Below are 19,203 nucleotides of genomic sequence, written 5' to 3' on the forward strand. Positions count from 1 at the left end.
TGATCTGACTGGCTATTAAAAAAACAACCGCCACAACCAACTTGGCTAATATACTACTTAGAATGCCTTGGGCCACTCATGGGGGAAAAGAAAATCACCCTCAAACAATCTGGGATGAATTACAGAACAGGAAATCCAGAGTTAGGACCAGTTTCAGGGTTTGTTGATTTAGTAACTCTGTGGTCAAATCAAGGACTCAGGTCCTGTCTCTGTCTCTTGCTGCGTTTTGCAGCATGTTGCCTTTGCCCTGAGGCTGCTACCCTCTCAAGGTCCCCAGAGGACGGCAGCACTTCCAGGCCTCATACCCACAACCAGAAGCAGTGACTTAAGGAGTCACTTTCTTAAGAACAAGGGGATCTTTCTCAGAAGTTCCTGAGCAAATCTGACTTCACAATACTGGGCGGAACTTGGTCAGGAGCCCACTTTGAAACCAACCACAGCCAGCAGGATGGCCCAGACCATTTGTGCTTTACCCTTGGACCTGGGGATGAAATCACCCTCGCTCCAGTCATCTGAGGGTGGGAGTGTGTGTGTAGGGTGGGGGAGTAGGGAGGGGGGAGGTGGTGGCCTCCTGACCCAACCAGAGCTCTGCCTATGGAAGATGGGAGTCAGGATGGTGGGGTGACCACCAGCTGCATCTGCTGCACCTGCCCTGAGCCCCTGGCTTCCCCTCCCATCAAGATCCACCCCTGAGTCTGCTGTTTCATCTCTTCCAAGGTAATGAAGTGCTGTTATGACTAAGTCTAAAGGACACAGGAGACAGCTGAGAATTTTGCACCCTTTAGCAATGTGAATGCTCATAGAAGTCTTCATCAGACGTCACGTTGGTTTCAGGTAAAGCTTACTAAGGACTCTGGGAACCTGAACCCAGAGTCAGTGATGTGGTGTTGAGAGTAGGGATTTCAGCCCAGGAATGCTGACAGGGCTACACAAGCCACTGAGAGCCAACAGAGAGCTCTGGGCACAAGAAGAATGATATTTTAAGGAATTCTTTAAATCATACCTGGACTGTCACTGTTGATCTACCTCCATGGATGATAATGCAGATGAGAAATATGAAACACGGAAAGAGCATCAGTATAATTTTTTACCTAGCCCAAGTATCATGAAAGAATGTTTATTTAGCCTTGCAAAAAAAAAAATTGGTTTTAGGATGGCTGGTTCACAAACTTTGTGCTTTTCATTTTCTTCTTCCTCTTTTCCATTTGTTTTTGATTTTTTTGTTTTGTTTTGTTTGAGAGGGAGTCTCGCTCTGTCAGTGTCACTCAGGCTGGAGTGCAGTGGTGCAATCTCAGCTCACTGCAACCTCCACCTCCCAGGTCCAAGCAATTCTCCTGCCTCAGCTTCCAAAGTAGCTGGGATTACAGTCGAATCACTTGAGGTCAGGAGTTCGAGGCCAGCCTGGCCAACATGGTGACACCCCGTCTCTATTAAAATACAAAAATTATCCAGGTGTGCTTTGATTTTTAAAAAGAATAAACATTTTCCTTTATAATGGGAAAATAAATTAACCTTTATGTGGAAAAAAAAGGTACTTCATACTTGTCGTCTAAAACAGCATAGGAAATCCCCACCTCAAATAAGAAGTTAGATGACCACTTTCGTAATATTTGAAAATAAACCAACTTTATTTGAATCAGTCGATACCAATCAAGACTGGAACACAAATTTGTAATTGGTTCAGATCCATGAGGAAAACACTCAGCTGTATCTTCATTAAAAGGCATTTTACATTTATTAAGGCTTGAAAGCAAGTCCCATTATTTCATCACCACAGTTAAAGGTCTCGAGAAAATCAAGTAACCATCATTTGGAGAGTCTTTGTAAAATGAAACACTTGCTCTTTTACAAAAGCTAAGCATCTTTTGTTAAGCTAGTTAACTCCCCAGCTTATAAAATAGGACAACGAGGTGGCCAGGAAAGTAAGACAAATTCAAACATCAGCTGGATAATTTATATTTTAAATATATGTATAGTCAATATTGTGAAATCTCTAACTCTACATAAAATACTTTAGATGACTGGATCCTTAAAAGTACATGTTACCAAAAACAGATTGCTTCTATAGAAACACAGAATAGCCCAACCTTATATTGAGGCAACGTATTTTATTTATTTTTGGTTGCAAAAGAAGAATTGGATCTATTTCTTTAAATAATGTTAAATGAAATTATGCACACTTTGGATCATACATAATTATGAATCGAAAGTATCCTGACACTAAGCTGGGAGATGCATACTGACAAAGGAGAATATGTGTTGATGAGGAGGGCACATGTTGCTTGATTTGAATGATAAAGAGAAATGGATAGAAGACAATGGGGCTGTGTGCAGCAGGTCCTGTTCGCTTAAGTTTTCCTAACATCAGAATCAGGGTGCTTCACATGCACACGTCTTTCTCTGATGCTTTCTTAAGATTCTCCTTAATGTCATTTAAAAAAATAAGAAAGTGATCCCTTGGGAATCATTGTACTTAGTTTTAACCATGAGTTACCATTTCCTCTTTCCAAGGAGGATGACACCAGCATCTTGATTCACTGTGCAGTCAAGATGATCCCCGGTCAGTGGGAATTGAGGCGAGTCACAGAAGTACTTACCGAATACCTACCTGCTGCTTCTAGATTAATTTAATTTTAGACACACACTCACAGTGATGCTAAACTCTTTACAAGGTAGACCCGCATCTTCCTGCCTCTGCCTCCCTCTTAGTTCTATTTGTCCAGGCCTTGCTGATTTCTGGGACCCTCATATGGTCAAGATCTATTTCAGGCATCACCCATCTTATGACAATTCTAAGATGCTTGGTATTGTCTGTCTGTGGAGTGGCCATGGGGCACAGAACTGTGAAGAGCTTCTGTTGTTTCATTTGATAAGGGCCTGAAAAGGCAGCCTGGGAAACCTTGCTCTTGGCCTTTTTCTGATAAGATCAAGACTTCGCTGGCCCCACCAGCACAAGAAGGGAATGCTGAGGACAGGGCCATTTCCCAAGATAAAACTAGTTTGGGATCATGTGGCCAAATAAGCTGATGGACCGTGTTTCCAACATTTCAGCTCATTTGCTTAGTGCTAGATCACTCTACCTCTTGTTTAAAAGAATATAGCCATGCTCACACCTGTGACTCTGAATTTATCAAGCATTTGACTTTCTTTATCAGGAGATGAAGAAACTGTGCTCCAGATCCATCATGATTTTACTTATCCAGCTTACTTTTTGTAGTTAGTAAAATCTCACTCAATACCTTCTCTCTGGGCCAGCTTCAGAAGCAGGCAGCACTGAATTGACAGTGAATTCAACTCAGTCATTCTGAGTTTGACTCTTGCTTCTGCCTTCGTCTCCCACTACCCTGCTTCCCCCACCCCCAATAATGCTGTGCAAGTCAAAGAAGATAAATAAATACAAAATAAAATAAGATTTCTACACAAATACATCCCCTTTCTCTGCCACCAAAATGCTTTCTGAGTGATTTGTATTCATTCAGGACCAATGAAAAGGAAGCCTCCTACCCTATAGCTGTGTAGTGTGGGGTCCCAACTGCAGACCCTCCCGTGCTCCCTGAGTTGTTCTTGGGGCACCTAAGGACCTCACCACACTGTTGCTGAGACATGATGTGCTGCACATATGATAAGAAGCCCAGACAGGCTGAAGCATCTGGAGAAAGATCTCTTTTGGAAAAAAAAAAAAAAGAAGGTAATATTAATATTACCATCACTTTAATATAACATAATAAATCTAGTCATAAGACACCATAACGCTTAGTCCATAGTCACTTGCATTATATGATAATCCAGTGCTGAAATATAAAGAAATTTCTGAATTAAGTACCCAGAAGCGCCTTCCTTCTGTAACTCCTCCCTCTCTTTTAAATGGCTATAATTGATCATATAACACCACCACCTCCTTGTCTTAATATATTTATCTCTGTAAAACTAACTCAGCCACAGAAGGGACATCTAGAAACAGCAATATTGATTTGGTTTGGCCTGTTTGTTTTTAAGGACTTGCCAGTTGCTGAATTCTGAACATCCAATCCCAGTCCGTGGAATTCTGCAGACTTCTCTGGGGTGGAGTCGCCTCACCGGAGGCTTGGTTCTGCTTTCTCTGTGGCAATTGGCTATGACTCACAGATGTGTTTCCAGAACAGCCCAACTGTGGGTCTCAGGGAAGTAAACTGCCTCTTAGGTCATCTTGCCTGTGCTGTAAATTCGGGGAAGGATTTCTGAGTACAACAGGATTTCACACTAATTAAAAGGCCTTCGGGATCATTCCAGCCCTCATCCCCCAGGAGGCCAGTTTGGGGCTTTTCCCTACAGTAAAAAAGGACTGTTTCCTCACCAGTTCTCCTTGTTAAACATCTCCAGGGCCCAGTTTCCAGGGGGACCTGGAAAGGTTCCTTTAGAGGTGGAAATGAATCAACTCATTCTGCCTTTTCAAAGCTTTCTCAGGCTTATAAAGTGTCCTACTGAGAAAGTTCCTCTTCCTCAATGGGCTCTAGGAGACCTCCTGCTTCCTCTCCTCTGATTTGATCAATGGGTCACTTTTTTTCTTCAGAGATCCCTGGAGGCAGGTAGGTCCAGGGATTGCTTGGGTTAGAATTTGTTGATGTTTCTATGGAAAGGACCCGTGCTGTCCTGCCCTTGCTGAGAAATGAGCCAAGTCCAGGGGCTTTCCGGCACTTGGGAGCCTCACCCTTTCCCAGCAAACACTATAGAAGGGGGATTGTTGAAGGTAAGGGCCTGTGGCAAATGGATTTTCTCACTGGGCGTTCACTGGGAGAGGGAGTTGATGAGTGCATTTTTCTTAGTTTCCTCTGCACAGGTCCCCAAGCTCGGGCTGGGTAAGCTTTTTAGGAGATGAAACTCAAGGAGAATGACAAAAGAGTGAAATATAAGCTTAAAAATTTTTCCTTTTTTTTCACCTGGCAGTTGAGTCTGATTGCAGGAAAATTAACCCAGATGGGTCTACATTTTTCTTCAAGTTCAAACCACACGGTTTCCTAGTCAGAAAGTCTCATGGACTTTCTTCCTAAGGTGTTCCATGATCAGACCACCTCCTAAATGTGGCTTTTACCCATTACAGGCTACAGTTGAATCAGGCAGGAGCAGCTGCTGGAGAGCACCCAGCAGACAGACCTGCATTCCAGAAGCAGCTTGGAGAAACTGGGAAGACATTTTTGGCCCATTCTTGGGTTTTTACTGTAAGGTTAGCAGTTACATGATGCCACCAGTCCAAGACTTAGATCATGAGAAAAGGCCTTTTTAAAAGTTTACCAGGGAACATCGAGGCTCATAAAGAACTCTTTTGTCTTCACCCATCCCTCCTCCTCCCACTCCCATCCACTTTCTCATAGCTCAAAAACCACTCATTGGTAAGCACAGTCAAATCCAGGCCTGTAATCACCACTGAAACAACTACTCCTAAGCAAGCAAACCCCATGGCTGGTAGACCCCATGAGCCTTTTGGCATCAACACTGCTCCCCTCCCCTCCCATCCCAGTCACTGCAGTTTAGAATTGCATGCCAATTTCCTTTTCTGGCAGGGCCTGGACAGCATGGAAGCCAGGGACAGCATGGTCCAGGTGGGCAGCAGCAGCAGCGCAGCATTCCTGGCACTGCAACAAACTGAGAATGTGTCTCAAGTGACTTTCCAGTTTGGCCCTTAGTGCCCAATAACCGGAGTGTCAGAAGTAGTGAGACTGAAGCTGTGTTTGCCACACACCCAAGTCCATAGCCAGCTCCGTCCTCCTGCATTCACTCTCTCTGTCTCCCCTAATGAGGTAATAGATCTCTTTCTAAGAAGGATGAAGATGATGTTTGTCCTTGACCTTGTAGGTATGGACGGAGAGGAGGGTAGAAAAGGAGTTGGTGTTGCATGTTTCTAAAGCGTCTGAGAAGGTATTTTGATATTGGCAGAAGAAGCTAGTGGCAATCCCATATGTGGGCTCTCCAACAATGACTGAGCCCAAACATGCTGAGCCCAGATCTGGCTGGCCGGCCGAGAGGTGGACTGTGTCTATCATTTCTGCTAGATTCCTATGTGAGGAGGCCAGGGATGGTGCTGACCTTCGTGAAAGATAGCAGGCTGGAGTTCCCATGATACCAGCAAGATGAGGCTTGATTACAAAAAGTGCACCTCAAGGCAGTGATAAACAGGTGTCTACGAAGCTGGAGTCTTAGGGGAGTGGTTAAGTCCTTCTGCAGCGGGGATGGGGCAAAACGGCTGTGCTCAGGATCGGCTGAGGCGTTTGGCGACGTCAGCGTAGGCCAACTCGATCTCACTGTCAGCTGCACAGGTGTTGGTGAACTCATCACGGGTGTAGGCGTTCTTGAGGTACCGCCACAGGCCTGTCATCTCAGCCGGGATATCATAGTTGCGGTATTTCTTGGCCACAATCTAAAACAGAGATGGTAGGACAGAGGTGGTGTGAAGGCATGAAACAAATCATTAGAAAGTGTTAGTGGCCGTCCCAGTGTGTGTGCACTGCAAGAAACCTCCGTGCATCACCACGGGCCATCAGTGATATGTTTGAAATGCAAGGTGGCAGGGCTGCTTCTTTTTGTTTTGTTTTAATTTAATTTCTTAAGTAAATATAATTTGCCCTTTGACCTAGTGTTTCAAATTCTAGGAATTTTTTCTCAAGAAATAATCATGGATGGATATAAAGATTTAGCTACACAATTATGATCCCAGAACTATTTTGAATAACAAAAATGGTGCACAGCACCAATGTCCAACAATACATGAATACATACATTATCTTACACAAATAAAATGGCATAGTGGAGGGACATTAAAAATGATGCTGCTGAGAAAATCTAGTGATCTGGAAAACTCTCCAAGATAGACTATTACATTTAAAGTTCAAGTATAATGCATTTGGAGAAACATGTATGATGGCTAGATGTCTATATACCTATATATTACCAGTGGTTATCTCTGATTGATAGAATTATCAACAATTTTTCTTTTCTTCTTTCTCTTATTCACTTTGTTTTACACAGGCATCTTTATTTATACAAGGGAAAAAAACATGAAAAGCAAGTTAGATATTGGAATGTATATGTAGGTTTAGACTATGACATAAGAGTAAGCAAATACTGATTTCTGTTCTTGCCCTGGTTTGCCACAGTCGGGGGGGATGTGGACTGGAGAGTTCTGGAGAAATCGTATTTATGTTGAGAGAAACAAGAGCGAAGTGACTAAAAGCATGGGCTCTGGATCCCAACTGACTGGATTTGCAATCATGGCTCCACTTAGCAGCTGTGTGACATTGGGCAGGTTACTTAACCTCTCTGAGCTCCAATTTCTTTATCTCTAAAATGGATATAATAATAAAACCTACTTTGGAGTAATAGATTAGTTAATACACATCAAATGCTTAGAGGAGTGCCTGGTACATAGTAAATACTCAATAAACATCAAGTATTATTATAATTCATTGAGACCTAGCTTGTACCCATTTGCATGCATTTTCTTAATGGGGGGGAGCAGGATGGTTTCCTTAATGAGGTCTCTCTAGCTAGGGCAGCTTCATGGACCTGTGACCTGTGCGGTCTCACCTTGCACTCAGAAGAGCCCTGCTGTTGGTTTAATGCTCTGGGGTCAATATGTGGAAATTCTTAATAATTTTTAAACAGGGCCCCCCTGGTTTCACTGTGCACTAGGGCCTGAACATTAGTTGGTCCTTCTCTAGCCCTTCCAGGCTAGGCTAGGGTAGGGGTAACAGGAGAGTAGTATCACTTCTAACTCCCCTCCCTCCCTCTTTTCCATCCCTCCCTCCCTCCCTCTCTCCTTCCCTCCCTCCCTCCTTCCCTCCTTCCTTCCTTCCTTCTTTCCTTCCTCCCTTCCTCTCTCTCTCTCTTTCTCTCACTCTCTCCTTCTCTTCCTTCCTTCCCTCTTTTTTGACAAAAATAAGCAATGGGGAAAGGACTTCCTATTCAATAAATGGTTTTGGAATAGCTGACTAACCCTATGCAGAAGAATGAAACTGGACCCCTACCTTTCATCATATACAAAACGTAACTCAATATGGATTAAAGATTTACCTCAACTTGTAAGAATCCTAGGAGAAAACCAGGAAACATTCTGTACATCAGTTTTGGGAAGTAATTTATGATGAAGTTACAAAAGCAATTGCAACAAAAAGGGGGGTACATGTGCAGGCTTGTTACCTGGGTATAACGCATGATGCTGAGGTTTGGGGTATGATTGGTCCTGTCACCTAAGTAACGAGCATAGTTTTTCTACACTTGCCCCCTCCATCCCTCCGCCAAGTAGTCCCCAGTGTTTACTGTTGCCATCTTCATGTCCGTGAGTACCTATTGTTTAGCTCCTACTTACAAGTGAGAACATGTATTTCATGTTTTCTGTTCTTGCATTAGTTTGCTTAGGATAATGGCCTCCAGCTGCATCCATGTTGCTGCAAAGGACGTGACTTTGTTTCTTTACATGGCTATGTAGTGTTCCATGATGTATATGTACCACGTTTTGTTTATTCAGTCCACTGTTGATGGGCACCCAGGTTGATTTCAGGTCTTTGCTATTGTGAAGAGAGCTGTGATAAATATATGAATGCATATGAATTGTTTTTTTGGTAAAACAATTTATTTTCCTTTGGATATATAACCAGTAATGGGATTGCTTGGTCGAATGATAGTCCTGCTTTTAGTTCTTTGAGAAATCTCCAGAGTGACTGAACTAATTTACATTCCCATCAACACTGCATAAGTGTTCCCTTTTCTCCGCAGACTAATCAACATCTGTTGCTTTTTGACTTTTTAATAATAGCCATCCTGACTGGTGTGAGGGAGGTGTCTCATTGTGCTTTTAACTTGCATTTCTCTGGTAACTGGTGATACTGAGCTTTTTTTTTTAATGTTTGTTGGCCACTTATTATGTCTTTTTTTGAGAAGTGTCTGTTCATGTCTTTTGCCCACTTTTTAATGGTATTATTTGGTTTTTGCTTATTCAATTGTTTAAGTTCCTTATAGATTCTGGATATTAGACCTTTGTCAGATGCATAGTTTGTAAATATTTCCTCCCATTCTGTGGGCTAACTGTTCACTGTGTTGATAGTTTCTATGTGCAGAAGCTCTTTAGTATAATTAAGTCCCACTTGTCAATTTTTATTTTTGTTGCAATTGCTTTTGTAACTTCATCATAAATTACTTCCCAAAACTGATGTACAGAATGTTTCCTGGTTTTCTTCTAGGATTCTTACAAGTTGAGGTAAATCTTTAATCCATATTGAGTTACGTTTTGTATATGATGAAAGGTAGGGGTCCAGTTTCATTCTTCTGCATAGGGTTAGTCAGCTATTCCAAAACCATTTATTGAATAGGAAGTCCTTTCCCCATTGTTTATTTTTGTCAATTTTGTTGAAGATCAGATGGCTGTAGGTGTGTGGCTTTATTTCTGGGTTCTCTGTTCTGTACCATTCATTTATCTGTCTGTTTTTGTAAAAGTACCATGTTGTTTTGGTTACTGTAGCCTTATAGTGCAGTTCGAAGTCTGGTAATGTGACACCTCCAGCTTTGTTGTTTTTGCGTAGGGTGGCTTTGGCTATTCAGGCTCATTTTTGGTTCCACACGAATTTTTAGAATAGTTTCTTCTAGTTATGTGAAAAATGACATTGGTAGCTTGATAGGAATGGCACTGAATCTGCATATTGCTTTGGACAGTATGGCCATTTTACCAATATTAATTCTTCCAATTTATGAGCATGGAATGTTTTTCCATTTGTTTGTGTCAGCTGCGATTTCCTTCAGTGGTGTTTTATAGCTCCCCTTGTAGAGATTTTAACTCCCTGGTTAGATGTAGTCCTAGATATTTTATTTTATTTTTGCAGCTATTATAAATGGGATTATGTTCTTGATTTGGCTCTCAACTTTAATATTGCTAGCATACAGAAATGCTACTGATTTTTGTACATTGACTTTTTTTTTTTTTTGAGATGGAGTTTCGCTCTTGTTGCCCAGGCTGGAGTGCAGTGGTGCAATCTCAGCTCACTGCAACCTCTGCCTCCTGGATTCAAGCGATTCTCCTGCCTCAGCCTCCCGAGTACCTGGGATTACAGGCATGTGCCACCATGCCCGGCTAATTTTGTGTTTTTAGTAGAGACAGGGTTTCCCCATGTTGGTCAGGCTGGTCTTGAACTCCCAACCTCAGTTGATCCACCTGCCTCAGCCTCCCAAAGTGCTAGGATTACAGGCATGAGCCACTGTGCCCGGCCACATTGACTTTTTATACTGAGACTTTACTGAAGTTGTTTATCAGTTCCAGAAGCCTTCTGGTGAAGTCTTTAGGGTTTTTGAGGAATAGAATCACATCATCAGTAAAGAGAGAGAATTTGACTTCTTCTTTTCCTATTTGTATGCCTTTTATTTCTTTATCTTGCCTGATTGCTCTGGCAAGGACTTCCACTACTATGTTGAATAGGAGTGGTGAGAGTGGGCATCCTTGTCTTGTTCCAGTTTTCAAGAGGAATTATTCCAGTTTTTGCCCATTCAGTAAGATGTTGGCTGCAGATTTGTCATAGATAGATGGCTCTTATTATTTTGAGGGGTGTTCCTTTAATACCTAATTTCTTGAAGGTTTTTGTCATGAAGGGATGTTGAATTTTATCAAAAGTTTTTTCTGTGTCTATTGAGATGATCATTTAGTTTTTGTTTTTAATTCTGTTTATGTGGCGAATAACATTTATTGATTTGTGTATGTTGAACCAACCACGCATCCTAAGAAGAAGCCTATTTGATCACTGTGAATTAACTATTTGATGTGCTGCTGGATTTGGTTTGCTAGTATTTTGTTGTGAATTTTTTGTGTCTATGTTCATCAGGGATATTGGCTTGAAGTTTTCTTTTTTCATTGTGTCTTTGTCAGGTTTTGGTATCAGGGTGGTGCTAGCTTCATAGAATGAGTCCTTCTTCCTTGATATTTTGGAATAGTTTAAGTACGATTGGTACTGGTTCTTCTTTGTATGTCAGGTAGAATTCAGCTGTGAATCTATCTAGTCTGGGGCTTTTATTGGTTGGTAGGTTTTTTTAAATTACTGATTCAACTTCATAACTCAATTAGTCTGTTCAGGGTTTCAATTTCTTCTCAATTCAATCTTGGAATATTGACTTTGTATACTGAACCTTTACTGAAGTTGTTGATCAGTTCCAGGAGCCTTTTGGTGAAGTCTGTAGGGTTTTCAAGAAATAGAATCACAATCAGTAAAGAGAGAATTTAACTTCTTCTTTTCCTACTTGTAGGCCTTTTCTTTCTTTCTCTTGCCCAATTGCTCTGGACTTCCACTATGATGTTGAATAGGAGCGATGAGTGGGCATCCTTGTCTTGTTCCAGTTTTCAAGGCGAATGAAAAGTGTATTTCTAGGAATTTATCCATTTTCTCCAGATTTTCTAGTTTGTGTGCATAAGGGTGTTCATAATGGTCTTTAAGGATCTTCTGTATTTCTGTGAGCTCAATTGTAATGTCTTCTTTGTCATTTCTGATTGTGCTTATTTGGATTTTCTTTTTTTTTTTTGTTAATCTAGCTAATGGTTTATGGATCTTGTTTATCCTTTCAAAAAACCAACTTCTGGTTTCATTGATTCTTTGTGTGAATTTTTGGGTCTCAATTTCATTCAGTTCTGCTCTGATTTTAGTTATTTGTTTTATTATACTAGCTTTGAGGTTAGTTTGTTCTTGTTTTTCTAGTTCTTCTAGGTGTGATGTTACTTTGTCAATTTGAGATCTTTCTAACTTTTTGAGGTAGGCATTTAGTGCTATAAACTTTCCTTGTAATATTGCTTTTGCTACATCCTGGAGATTTTGGTATGTTGTGTCTTTGTTTTCATTTATTTCAAAGAATGTTTTTACTTTTGCCATAATTTTGTTGTTTACCCAAAAGTAATTCAGGAGTGAGTTGTTTAATTTCATGTAATTGTGTGGTTTTGAGACATCTTCTTGGTGCTGATTTCTATTTTTGTTCCACTGTGGTCCAAGAGTATGACTGATATAATTTCGATTTTTTCGAATTTATTGAGATTTGCTTTATGACTGAGCATGTTGGAGTATGTTCTGTGTGCAGATGAGAGGAATGTATATTCTATGGTTGATGGGTGGAGTATTCAGTAGATGTCTATTATGTCCAATTGGTCAAGTGTTGAATTTGAGTCCAGAATATCTTTGTTAGTTTTCTGCCTCAAAGATCTGTCTAATGTTGTTAGTGAGTTGTTGAAGTCCCCCATTATTATTATGTGTTGTTGCTAAGTCTTTTCATAGGTCTAGAAGTACTAGTTTTGTGAACCTGGGTGCTCCAATGTTGGGTGTGTATATATTTAGAATGGTTAAGTCTTCTTGTTGTATTCACCCCTTTGCTATTATGTAATGCCCTTCTTTGTTCTTTTTTTTTTTTTCACTATTGTTGGTTTGTAGTATGTTTTACCTGATATAAGAATAGTGACCCCTGCTCTTTTTGGTGTTCCATTTGTGTAACAGATCTTTCTTCAGCCCTTTACTTTGAGCCTATGAGTGTTGTTACATATGAGATGGGTCTCTTGAAGACAGCAGATGAGTGGCTCTTATTTTTTATCCAAATTGCCACTCTATGCCTTTCAAGTGGGGCACTTAGATCATCTACATTCAAGGTTAATATTGATATGTGAGGTTTTGATCTTTTCATGAAGTTGTTAGCTGGTTGCTTTGTAGTTTCTATTGTGTGGTTGCTTTATAGGGTCTATTGGCTATTTACAAATGTGTTTTTGTGGTAGCAGGTATCATTCTTTTGTTTCCATGTTTAGAAGTCCCTTAAGGATCTTTTGTAAGTATGGTCTAATGGTAGTAAATTCCCTTAGCACTTGCTTGTCTGGAAAATATTTTATTTTTCCTTTGTTTACAAAGCTTAGTTTGGTGGGATATGAAGCTCTTGGTTGGAATTTCTTTCTTTAAGAATGCTGAAAATAGGCCCTCAATCTCTCCTGGCTTGCAATATTTCTGCTGAGAAGTCTGCCGTTAGCCTGATGGGGTTCCATTTGTATGTGTTCTGACCTTTTTCTCTAGCTGCCTTTAAGACTTTTTTCTTTGGCATTGACCTTGGACAGTTTGGTGACTGTATGCCTTGGTGAAGTTCATTTTGTATGGTATCTCACAGGTGTTCTCTGGATTTCTTGTATCTGTATATCCACCTCTCTACCTTGCTTTTGTTTTCAGAGGAGGGCCCTAGACCATTGACCCTGGGATCCTCCCACTCAGACAAGCCCCAGATCAGTCACTCTGGGCTTTCATCTTCATTTTGGTGCTGGTAATATGAAGTTTCCCAGAAAGTTGTGCTGAAGTGAAGGATGACGATGACTTGATGGATGAAAAACTCACTGCTGCAGACATGTTCACAGACATTTGGGAACATTTTTTACCCTCTATGCTCCTAGGCCAGTGTTGAACTTCTATTATAACACTGAGCTATAATCTATTTTGAATCATGATTACTGTTTCAGTACCCTTTTTTTTTTCTAGCTTGTGGGCAGTGTAAGGATAGCAATCACAGCTTCTTCACTTCTGTACTCCTTGATAATCTCAATAATGATGTTGATCAGAGGAATGATAATAACAAACATTTATTCACTGTGTTCTGTTCCAGGGACTGCTTTAAGTATTTTGCAAGGTACTTAAATGTCTAAATAATCCTATAAGGAAGAATCTATTATATTCCCATTTACAGATGAGAAAAGTAAGACAAAGAGAGATTAAATAAGTTGGGATTCAAAATTTACAATCTTAAGTTATCTGTACATCAGACAAGGTTCTATAGTGTCAAGTGTAATAAAATAATTTTAAAGACTGAAGATCCCTAGCAATGAGCAAACTGAAGCTGCAAGAGATTATATGACTTAATGTTACATGAGAAATTAATTTAACCAATATCTATTGAGTTACCATTCATATTTATTACAGTCCTTGCCTTATAATCCGCAGTTCTTTCTACTTTGCTACTCAGCCTTACATAGCTGATAAAGCAATGGGTCTACTCAGAATCCCTCATGTGCCAGCCATTAATCTATTGTTGCTTACCTCCAAACCTACTCTTTTATTTACTTTTTTTTGTGATGCTGATGCTGGGGCTAGGACTGAGCAGATCACATCTCTTCTTTGCCAGTAAATCCTGTTAGTTTCTGCCAAGAGGAGTTACTGGAGAGAGCCAGGAAGGTTGGAGGAGGAGAAGGGAGGGAGAAGCCCTTGCTTTTCAGCTTTCTCTTTCTGTCAGAGTCTCCATTTATTTCTGGGAGCAGCAGCTGAACCCAGTTTGCTCTTTTGTTAATACTCACAGGACCACTTCATCATACCCATGCAGAGAGGCCAGCACATAGCAGGGACTCTGCTTTAAAGGCTGGATCCCAGCCAACCTGAGCTTGGACCCTGGCACCAGCTGAGCATCACTTTCACCCACATTCAGCTCTGCAGGGTCCCTCATCTACAGAGCCCCTAAGTTTGTAAGTTTTAATAATTCCAACCTCTTCCCTTTGTTCCTCCTGCCCTAGGGGTAGTAGCTGCCTCTTGAAGGTAGAACCTCCTAGTATATTTTGCCTTTCCAGTTCTTTACTACATAGTACTTCTTAAATTCTCTCTGTTAAAATAACTGGTTTGGTGTGGGCACCAAAGAAGCCACCCCCACACTGTTCTGTTTGGCTTAGGTAACTACAAGCAAGGGTGATGAAGTCCGAGTCCTTTGATAAAGCTATCACAGAGAGATGCCACCACGATATCTCCCCAGTACCTTTCTGTTCACTGAAAGATGATAATCCCTTGGGTTGGGCCAAGTTCCTTTGAGAAGAGGCTGTCTTGGCTAAGAGCAAATTCATGCAGGAGTGGTGGCCTGACCAAGGGAACTGGCTTGAATTTACCAGAGTGGATGAAAAAGGTCTACAATAAGATAAAGGGATCCAAAAGTATTTTTCACAATGACACACTGATTCATAGAGTAGCCTCAAGTCATTTCATACTGAAATTTTATTTTCAGGATTTTAAAGGGCAGAATGTTAGCTTCAACACAGCAGAAATGCAATTTGTAAATATATACTTATATTGATGTTGATGTTCCCCTTCTTGTTTGTCTCCAGGGCTGAACATCGTCACTATGCTAGGCAAGGATCCCACTGGGCAAGGAAAGGCCTGCAGATGCCTCTCCCAACCAAGACCTGTGCACCCTGGGCCTTGGCTGCTGAGCTGGTCATTTCTTCACACATTGGCTTGACTTTGGGAGATGAGAACTAGGAGGGGGCCAGACAATGTGTCTTCAAGCCAAACTCTCATGGAGAGCCTGGGCCAGAGCAATTCTGCTTCCAGGGATGGAGATAAACCTGAAAGCAAGCCAGGCAAGAGGAGAGTGAGCATGAAAGCAGCAAGGGGGTGAGGATGCACATGGAGCTCTGATGTTCGCAGGGACTTCCATGCTCATGTTCTGAATTTGCTTTTTCATATGAAAACAGTTAGCTCCCACAGCCCAGATTAAGTTTTGGCATCCGAAGCCAAACTGGAGGTCTGACTTGGCTTCCCCTTCACTCTTTGTGAACTTTAGAGGTTTGCCAGGTTTCTGGGATCTGATAAGCTGGATCAGCAGAAATCCAAAGAGATAGGGGCCAAGGGCTGGCCTTTGTTCTTTCACTGGCCATCTTCTTTTTGATCTCCAGCTTCTCTGGGTGAACCACCCACTGAATTTTCTCCAAGGACAGGACTTCACTGAGTCATTTAAGGCTGGTGGGAATTGAGGAAATCACAGGATGAAGCCCAAGGCTTGGGGGATCCATTTGTTTGCCTTGTTCAACAAATGGTTTTTGAGTGGTAGTGAATAGATGTTTGAGCAAGAGAAAAGGAAAGAAGGAGGGAAAGAAGAAAGGAAAAGAAGGCAAGAAGGAATATAATCCACTTCTGTTTTCCTAGGCACGAGAAAAATGAATTCCAAAAAGATTAAATGATGTGCCCTAGCTCATGCTGCTAGTTGGCAGCAAGATACAGGATTGGGACTCGGGTCTCCTGATCTTTGCATTGTATCACTCTGACACAGTGTGACTGAGCTGGAATTATATCATCCCTTTCAGAGGTACTTGTTCCCAAGGAGAAGAAGAATAAAGGATGATGGGTGGGGCATGCAGTAGTTAATAACTTCAAAGAGACATAGATTGGCTGGACCTACGAGTGACTATTGGCTTGGCCCCAATCCAAAATGTTTTTTCTAAATAGGTTGTATTTGCCCACTCCATTTTTATGCATGATTCCCTCTCAGTCTTCAGCTCTAAGGCATATGGAAACACCAGTGTACACACAACTGAGTGACTTCAACTCAAGCTGATACATGCTCTGGTTCGAGAGGAGATAGCATTTTTGACTCAGGACTTGAGCTGAAGAAGAATAGGCATATACTCAGCTGACAGATGATTGAATCTGAGTCTTCTCAGTGAAGCATAGAAATAAACTGGATATCATAAAGAGTTACACCAGGTGATCAAATGATCAATCAATGAGTATTTATTGAAGGGCCACCGTGTGCCCACCATTACGCTTTGAAAAGGTCCTTTCCTCACAGAGCTTGCCGTCTGGCTGACACAGTAAGATATAAGCATGTGTAAAATAGAGCACAGTATGGCTATCTGATAGTAGGCTGACGAGGGTCAGGAAAGGATGGAGGAAGAAGTGCTCATTTACAGAGCTTAGGGGGATACAACTACTGTCTTCAAATGAGGTGAAGGCAAGCAGAGCTGTTCTGTGTTACTCTAGAGAACAAATGGATAGCAGGGAGGATGCTTGGGCTCGTTGTAAAGGACAGTGATTTAATAATCAGAGCTATCTAACATGGTAGGGCTGGCTCATTAAGCAGAGGGCTCCTCGTTCTCCAAGACTGCAGTCACAGCTTCACAAAAGCCTGTCACAGAAACAGCAGAAAGTGGTCCAGGTTGAAGTGGGAGATTGTTTTGGATGACCTCTAAATGTCCTTTCCAACTCTCAGATTCCCAGGGTTTGTTGTATAGGAGAGGATGACACTACATGTTGCAGATGGTTAGTAAGTGCAATGATAGCAAGAAAGTGACATCACCTCTTGCAACCTCCACCTCTTCATTTGATAGATGAGGAAAATGATGTGGGCTCACCCTAGGAAGCTGCTGGAGGAAGTGAGAAGGTGGGTCTGTGCACAAAGAAAAAATGCAGATGAGGGCACATTTAATAGAGCTGTAGGGGTATGGCCAGGGAAATCCTATGAGGAAGAGGCCTTTGGAGTGATATGACTGTATACAACAATGATAATTGCGACTATTACACATATTAAGCCCCTACAATATGCCAAGCACTTTCACGCTGTATTTTCTCGTCCACCAACCCTTGAAGTAAGCAATATACGCCTATTTTATAAGTGAAAACTGAAGCTCAAGGAGGCCACACAGCCAACAAGCAGCAGAGGGTGACCCTGGGTCCTTATTACCTGACTTCAGGGTCCAGGTTCTTGACCAACAGGTGGTACTGTCCTTGACTCATCCACACAGGTGACCTGGGCCTAAGATGGAGCTGGATCTTGCAGGCCCCTGTGGGTAGAGCTCTCTTACCTTGACCACATGGAGCTTGGGCAACAGATTGCAGTCAGCCAGGGTCAGCTCATCCCCATCCAGGAACTTGCGCCGGGACCCCTTGTCTTCCCCACAAGTGTTGGCGTCAATCTCCTCTGGTAGAGGGGTGTTCAGGTAGTCGTCCAATTTCTTTAGAGCCTTGGTTAGGCCTCTTTCAAGGGCTGGCATGAAAGAGTAAAAGAAGGGCCTTTATTCAAACTTCTTGCCAGTGGATACAGTCATAGGGTCTTCAGAGTGGAGTAGCTCATCTAGAATCCTGTCCCCCTCATCACATTGCCAGCTCCCCACACACTGCAGAATACCTGGAAACCATTAACATAATGCAGTAGAAGTGTACTAAATAGCCTGAAATGGCAAACCCTAACCAAACAATAAACACTAGCTAATCTTTTGCTTTGAAAAAAATACATAAATATAGAAATACAGGCTGGGTGTGGTGGCTCACCCCTGTAACCCCAGCACTTTGGGAGGCCGAGGCAGGCAGATCACAAGATTAAGAGATTGAAACCACCCTAGCCAATATGGTGAAACTCCATCTCTACTAAAAATACAAAAATTAGCTGGGCATGGTGGCACGCGCCTATAGTCCCAGCTACTCGGTAGGCTGAGGCAGGAGAATTGCTTGAACCCAGGAGGCAGAGGTTGCAGTAAGTGCAATAATACTAGCCAATTTATTCATTTATTTATTTATTTGTTTATTTTTGAGACAGAGTCTCACTCTGTCACTAGGCTGGAGTGCAGTGGCGTGATCTGGGCTCACTGCAACCTCCGACTCCCTGGTTCAAATGATTCTCCTGCCTCAGCCTCCCAAGTAGCTGGGATTACAGGCACGAGCCACTGCACCCAGCTAATTTTTGTATTTTTAGTAGAGACAGAGTTTCACCATATTGGCCAAGATGGTCTTGATCTCCTGACCTCATGATCAGCCTTGCTTGGCCTCCCAAAGTGCTGGGATTACAGGTGTGAGCCACCACGCCTGGCCAATACTAGCCATTTTTTTAAAAAGTTTTGGTTATCTATAATTTGCTAATATTCCACATCAACCTACATATTACATTTTTAGGAAGAAAAGGCTATTAAATGGGTAAATATAAACTATGTAGAAGTTCCAGGACAGAGATATGCATCAGATATTGTGGAAGCATTAACTATAGCTAACCTAACCCGAGAAGAGTTGGGGACAAGGCCTTCAGGGGGACATGACAGGGGGGAATAGAACAGCCCTTTTTGATGTCATCCCCAGAGAAGTGATGGGTACCAGGGAAGAACAATTGGGTTTACTCTAGGGAAGCTTGTTCTAAAAATCACTGCTATCTCAAATGGAAGGGCTCCACCACAAATGTGCAACCCCCAGCTGCAAGAAAGCTGTCATGATTATGACTCAAAGAATGAACACCCAAAGGAAGATAACATGGGAGAAGGCTTTTACAGTCTTGCTCAAATAATTATCTGTCACATAATTTATTTAGACACAAAAGTAGACAAAATACCCAAAAGAACAACTGTGGGAAGCCATCATCACTGAAAATCATTTTGCCCAGAATCTCATAGTCCATTCTAATCAGAGAACACTACCATAGAAACTTTCTACTTGAGCTCAAAGGACAAAC

General features: G+C 41.8%; 1 protein-coding gene across 4 annotated transcripts in view; it reads right to left on the reverse strand.

Moving 5' to 3' along the window:
- Positions 1–1,603: 1,603 nt before the first annotated feature.
- CLIC5 (chloride intracellular channel 5) overlaps positions 1,604–19,203 on the reverse strand; it is a 183,527-nt gene continuing 165,927 nt past the window's right edge. For 2 of the 4 annotated variants that reach the window (XM_003266209.3, XM_003266208.3), the window contains 2 exons: positions 17,573–17,754; positions 1,604–6,391 (listed from right to left, as the gene is read on the reverse strand). In XM_003266209.3, the coding sequence (XP_003266257.2) occupies positions 6,224–6,391; positions 17,573–17,754 (350 nt within the window). In that variant the 3' untranslated portion in view covers positions 1,604–6,223. Of the gene's footprint in view, positions 6,392–14,969; positions 15,338–17,122; positions 17,158–17,572; positions 17,755–19,203 lie in introns of those variants that run through there. The other 2 variants (XM_030796494.1, XM_030796495.1) reach the window with 2 other exon arrangements.

Source organism: Nomascus leucogenys, chromosome 17, assembly GCF_006542625.1.
Source record: "Nomascus leucogenys isolate Asia chromosome 17, Asia_NLE_v1, whole genome shotgun sequence".
Taxonomy (NCBI): domain Eukaryota; kingdom Metazoa; phylum Chordata; class Mammalia; order Primates; family Hylobatidae; genus Nomascus; species Nomascus leucogenys.